At 58.4% G+C, this 6154-nt stretch overlaps 1 protein-coding gene across 1 annotated transcript; it reads left to right on the top strand.

Moving 5' to 3' along the window:
- The first annotated feature begins 934 nt into the window (after positions 1 to 934).
- LOC104615590 (placenta-specific gene 8 protein-like) lies at positions 935 to 1847 on the top strand. Its single transcript, XM_010295486.1, has 3 exons — positions 935 to 1040; positions 1275 to 1399; positions 1740 to 1847. Exons 1-3 carry the CDS (start codon positions 935 to 937, stop codon positions 1845 to 1847), a joined length of 339 nt encoding a protein of 112 aa, XP_010293788.1.
- Positions 1848 to 6154: the final 4307 nt, after the last annotated feature.

The raw sequence follows: 6154 nt of genomic DNA, 5'->3' as shown, positions 1-6154 counted from the left end.
TTTTTTTAATTAAAGTTCCAAAGCTGAAGTGAGAATGGCAGAAGGTGGTGCCGTGCCTTGTGGGGGTCAGTGGGGAGGGAAGCGGCTGCACGTGGAGGTGGAGATGGAGGTGCAGGTGGAGATAATTAATTGGGTCAAGTGGGTTTGGGCATGGTGCTGTGGAGCAGGAGCTCTGCTGCTCTTAAAGGCTGCAGCCCCTCACTGGGGAAGGATGGGCAGGAGTGGGACTCCAGGGAACTGAGGAAGAGGAGGATGTGCACTGGCACAGAGAGGCAAGTGGAGGAGGGATGGAAACTGGTGACTGGGCTTAAGGTGATGGGAGAGGAAAAATAAAACCCACTGCCTTTGAAGCCTGCTAAGAAAGCAGATGAAGAAAGAAGGGACAGGGAGAGGGGGAGGCAAAGAGGCTGAGATGCTCAGGGAACAAAGCAAAGATTAAGGTGACTACTGAGAGCTTAGGAAAGCTAGGATCCAGCTGTAGTAGCTTTGGGATGCTGCGAACATAAAAAAAATAAAAAATACCATTTTAAGCAGATAATGATGAAAGACAAACTGGGGATGAGAAGACAGGATTGAAGTGTTGAAGCACTGATGCTCTGCAGCAGAAGGACCTCTGTTTATACAGAGGCATTTTACTTGCATAGGCAGAGGGATGAGGTGCTGCTGCCTTCTGGGGGGAGTGGGCTCATGTTTGGGGAGGACTTTGCTGCAGACGACAGTAGCAGCTCCTGGCAGATCTGTGCCCCCCACTTTTTGGTAGGGGTGGTGGTGCCCTGGCAGTCTGGATCCCTCTGGGACCTGTGCTGGCCTCTCCATCTTCAAATGCAGCAGCCTGAGCAAGACACCCTCTTCAGAAACACCCGTGGCATCTTTCTCTGATGGCTTTTCTTTCTAGACCACAAACTGCCTGGAGGGACCTGACCCCGTGCTGGCGATGGCCTCTCACCACGTGATCACGGTCCAGCCCCAGTTTTCAGCTGCCCCGCGGGTAGGAGAGTGGCAGACAGGGCTGCTGGACTGCTGCTCCGACTTCGGCGTGTGTGAGTGCATACCTACCCCTCGCTCCCGGTGTTGGCTCATGATGTGTTTCTGGTGGTTTTTTCCCTGCTCTTTCCATTGCATTGTCCCTGCTGCAAACCCTGCTTTTGTGGGTACCAGCAGCGGAGCAGATGTCACTTGAGGGCAAGAGCCACGGCTCCCACGGACACATCCCCGGCCAGCTTTCCCCCCTTTCATCTCTCTTTGCACCCTCCCTCCAAGCCCATGTCCCGCAGGTATTTGCGGAGCCTTCTGCTTCAGCTGCCTGGGATGCCAAGTGGCCGGGGACATGGACGAGTGCTGCCTGTGTGGCCCCAGCGTGGCTATGAGGACCCTCTACCGCACCAGATACAACATTCCGGTCAGTGACCAGCCGCGGGGCCTGCCCCAAAGGCAGCAACAGCCGTGAGCTGGGCGCTGGAGTGCAGGCTCAGGGAAGGAGAAAGGGGTGCCCGAGGGGAAGAGCAGCGGCGGGGAGTTGCCTGGGCAGGCAGGGAGCCAGGGGCACGCCTGCATCCGTGCTGTGAGCCGGGGGTCATTCCGTCGCACACTGCTTCATCCCGGTCCTCGCCGGGCATGAGCGGCAGTGTGCTGTGGGGCCAGGGGTGAGCTGCCCTGCGGTGTTGATGGTGATAAATAGGAAGACTTAAAAGCTGACATAGGAAGGGATTATTTATACAATGATATCCCTTGCTTCGCAGGGCTCCATTCTGGGTGACTACGCCTCCACCATGTGCTGTCCCATGTGTGCGCTCTGCCAGCTGAAGAGAGACATCAACCGGAGGAAGGAGCTGGGCATATTCTGGTAAGCTCGATGTGCTGGCGCTGGTTGATAAAGCCACTGCTGCACAGAGCCAAGTGGGCTCCCAAAGTCTCCCTTTCTACCAACACCTGACTTAAGACACAGGGTTGCTGCAGTGCTGAAATAGCAACGGCCAGGTGACAAGGGTGACCTCTCCCACAGCAAAATGTTGCTTGGGAATCTCTTGCAGGATGGGGGATCTACCCAGGGTCCCTCACCTGGGTCCAGCCAGCAAGGCAGGACTGGGGGGGACAGAGACGGATGGACACGGGGACATGCACCCGGTGTGGTGAAGCATAGCCCCGCTCCCCAATCCTCCTCTCTGTCCCATTGCAGATGCTGCCGTCCTTGCCGCACCCTGTGGAGCTACTGCGGGCAGGAGTTGCCGCTGCCCTGGGCCTTGGGAAATGCACCATGAGTGGTTTGCACTGATTGTGGTTGATTTCCCCCTTCCCTGGGTAACACCAGCAATAAACACCAGAATTTGTCTTCCTGCCTGTGTGTGGTGTTATTTCTCTGTGTACTCCTGCAGCGCCGGAGGACAGCGTTGTACTTTCATACGCTGTGCGGTCAGAGCAACGCTGAGGCTATCAGATAAAGGAGACTTTCTCTTGCAGTGGTGGAAGAGCTGGGGCAATCTGCACCTCGCTGGGGCATGGGGGTGCAGGGGTTTATCCATCACCTTCCGTAGCGAAGAAGAACAGGGAAGAGGTAACTCTGGGACTGGGGTTGCTCTGCAGCCACCGAGTGCTGGCTCAGATTGGTTTAAGCTTTGTTGCTTTTAACAGAAAAAGGTGGGTTTTGCCCAGACTGGGCAGTGGGCTGGGGCTGCACAGGGCCCTCTTGCTCTGGCATGTCTCTGCTTCGGTACTGGCACCTTCAGAACCGGAGTGGGTTGTATTCAGAAATACATTTCCCACCCTTCTGTTTTCCCCACCACAACTGCCATTGCATTTTCTGCAGTGGCTGCAGCACCATCACATCCCTGGTGTAAAGGGGTGAGGCTGTGCCCCTGCTGACAGCCTGTACACATGCATTTGCACACTCCGTGCACAGAGAAGCAGGAGAAGGCAGTTGTGGCATGGTGACAACACGGTGAGCTGGGAGCTGACAAGTGTGTGTGTCTGCTGCAGGGACAGAGGTGACTCTGCTGGTCTGTGCATGGTCCACAGGCATGCTGGGTCACCTCTGCTCTCTCCTGGCTGCTGCTCCCAAATCCCCATCACCTACAGCCCACCAGGCACAGAGCAGGGCTGGGTCTGAGCCTCCCCCCACAGCACAGGCAGCTGTGTGATTTGGGGTGGCCAGTTCAGCAACAGCCCTGCTGCTCCAGGAGCTCATGGATGAGCTGAGAGCACCTGAGTCAAGGTCTTCAGCGTCACCCAATCATGAGTACTGCAGTCCCCCCTTTCCGGTGACAGGTGAGCCCTGTGTCCCCAGCATGAGGCTCATGCAGATCCTCTGTGCCCTATCTCCCTTCTCACTATGGTGGTTGTTATGGGGTCCCCTGACAGTCATTCCTGGTTGGGGCGCTTCTACAATTTGGTCTGTCCTGGAAGGGGCTGCCAGGACCCCGTGGCTTTGCCCATCCCTGATCATGGGGTCTCTGCTCCAGGGCGGTTTCTCCCCCAGTGCACACAGGGGCTGGGCCACTGGGACCGGGGACCAGAGCTACGAGCCTCACAGGGACCCAGGTCCTCACGGGGCTCTGGACCTTGCAGGCAATGACATGGCAGTGCTGTACGGAGCCAGCAATAGCCAGCCCCAAGCCTGGGTGAGGGGCATCAGCACCCACCTCATCTGAGGAGCATCAGGGGGATGCAGGAACTGCAGGTGATGCCTGGTGAGTGCCCAGAGCACCCACCAAAGAGTTCTGCACCCAGCTGCACCACCAGGGCTGAGCTGGGGACAGGGGTCTGGGGTTCATGCTGCAGGAGAGGTGCTGTGCCATAGGGGTGGGAGGCTGGTGGTGCTGTGTCCATTGGCAGAGCCTGGTGGGGTCAAACACAGCAGGGCTGTGTCCGGCTGTTGCTCAGGAAAACCCTGCCATGGGATGGTGGTGTTGGCTGCTGCTACTCGCCCAGCCGGGGAGCGGTTTGAGTGTTGCTGGGGCTGTGGGGCCTGTCCCTGGGCCAGGGGCCATGTGGGGTGGTGGCAGGTCTGCGGCACTACATGGGGTGTCGCTGTGGGGGTCCGTGGGTGCCTCCTTCTGGGCTGGCTGGAGCCAAGCGCCATGTGGGTCTGCCCCAGGCAGGTTCCCCTCTCCTCTGGGGGTGGTTTCTGGGTCCAGGGCTGGCCCTGCCGGGGACCCTGTCCTCTGTGCAGGGGTCGTGGGGTGGGCACGGCGGAGCTGAGTGACACCAGCCTGGGGTGCGTGTCCCTGTCCCTGCTGCTCAGGCTGTGCAGGTGTCACTGCCACAACCGGTGAGGGCGACGGACCGCACGGGTGCGCGAAGGTCACAACAGTGAGTTTTTAGGTGGCTGTAGTACACAAGGGCATGGAAATTTTGTTTCTGTGACTTTATTACAAGCTACTACGAATGACCGCTAGTAAAGCAAGTACATACTTAAGATCACTTACCTATAGGCACACCTACATGTGTTATTTGAGGTGTTACCAGCATGACGCTTGCCAAAGCACTGCCAGGAGTGGGGACGACAGAAAAGCCTCTTGTCACAGGTGGTCTGGAATCAGGAGTCAGCCAGGCATCCCTGACAAGGGTCCGTCTGTCTGGGAGATCTCTGCAGGTGCTGCATTACTTTTACACCTTTCTGGTGCAGCCGTGTTAAGCGGGTGTAGTACACCACGTGGCAAAGCAGCTCTTGCTGGAAGGTCAGCTCCCTGTTGTCGTGGTTGCTGCGCTCACTGTCACTGCGGTTTGTGTGTGCCGGCTCGAGGAGGTCTCAGCTCCCTGCTCAGCTCATCCGGGATGCCTGGAGCTCCCGGCTCAGCACTTGTCCCTCTTGGCCGGTGCATGACTGGGTCACTTCTGTGGCTGCTCCCACACCTGGGCTGAGGGGCCCTCTCCCCTGTGGCCGGGGGCTTGAGGTGGAGCGAGAGCTGTCGGGGTCTGGGCCGACAGTGGCTGGGGGCTCCCCAGGCAGAGGTCAGGGCTGGGCACTGGGTACCAGCAGCAAAGGAGGGTGGTAGGTGAGCACTCAATCCCCTATGAGGGCTGTCTGGGCTGCCCCTGCTGCCTCTCTTGGCACTACCTGAACATGGGTGTGGGGCGAACAATGCCCGAGGGGGGTCAGTGCCATGTGGGGAGCTGCCACAGCGCTGCCACAGCCCCCCAGACCAAAGCTCCTCCCAGAAGGTTCGTGCCGAGTGTTTGAGGGGCTGGGAGCTGCAAAGGGAGTTGAGGGAAGGTGGAGCGAGAGTGAGGGTCCAGGTACCCTGCCCTCCCAAAGTCCCCTCTGAGCCTCTGTTTACAAGTCCCACAAATGCAGCACTTACTTACTTACTTACTTACTTAGGTTTTTCTGAGTCCCAGAAATGCAGGATTTGACTTTTTCTCTGAGCTTCAGAAACACAAGGCTCTGCTGTTGAGACGTAAACCCACAGGAATTAGTCTTTTTCTGAGCCCCAGATGCAGCACTGAATTTCTGTTTTCTGCACCTGTGTGTTACATGATGTTGGGGGGGAAGGGAAACATACAGCCCCTGCACAGCCCAGGATCTCACATGCAGTTTTAGGGAACGCTTGGGAACTGGGGTGGGGGCAGCCCTCCCTCTTGGGAGGGCCCAGCCCTGTAACCTCTGCCTTAGCTGCTAGTGAAGACAAGCAGTCTCCAGGCCCTGTTGGGAGGGCCCAGCCCCTTTAACCTCTGCCTTAGCTGCTAGTGAAGCCAAGCAGTCTCCAGGCTCCAGCCTTTCAGGCTTTATCCGCTCTCTGCCGACAGTGACCATCCCATACAGCAAACCCAAGGGCAGTGGCAGCTTCTCCCCCTCTGCAGGGAGCTGTGCCTGCGAGTGCAGCCCCGGTTGGGCCTCTCACACCACAGGGGTGCTTGAGCCGGGGAGGAGCACCCAGGAACATCTGCTGCTCCCGGGGTACAGGGGGGACCTGGGCTGCTCTGCCTCCTCAGCTAAGGAGCCAGGCAGGGATCAGGGTGCCAGGCAGGGGGTTCTCCCTTGTCGCCCTAGCCCAGACACAAACCCCAGCTGTAGGATCAGGCCCTTGTTCAGGAACCCCCCCAGATGCTCTAGGGCAGCTTGTAGCCAGGCCCACAGACTGCTCCCCACTGGGCAAGCCACATCAGGCTTCTCCCCCCTGTTCCTCCATGGCCTCCCAGGCCAGGGCTGCAGCCCCAG

The sequence above is a fragment of the Phaethon lepturus genome, unplaced genomic scaffold (assembly GCF_000687285.1).
Source record: "Phaethon lepturus isolate BGI_N335 unplaced genomic scaffold, ASM68728v1 scaffold42519, whole genome shotgun sequence".
Lineage (NCBI taxonomy): Eukaryota > Metazoa > Chordata > Aves > Phaethontiformes > Phaethontidae > Phaethon > Phaethon lepturus.
This window is presented reverse-complemented; position numbering and strand designations above follow the sequence as displayed.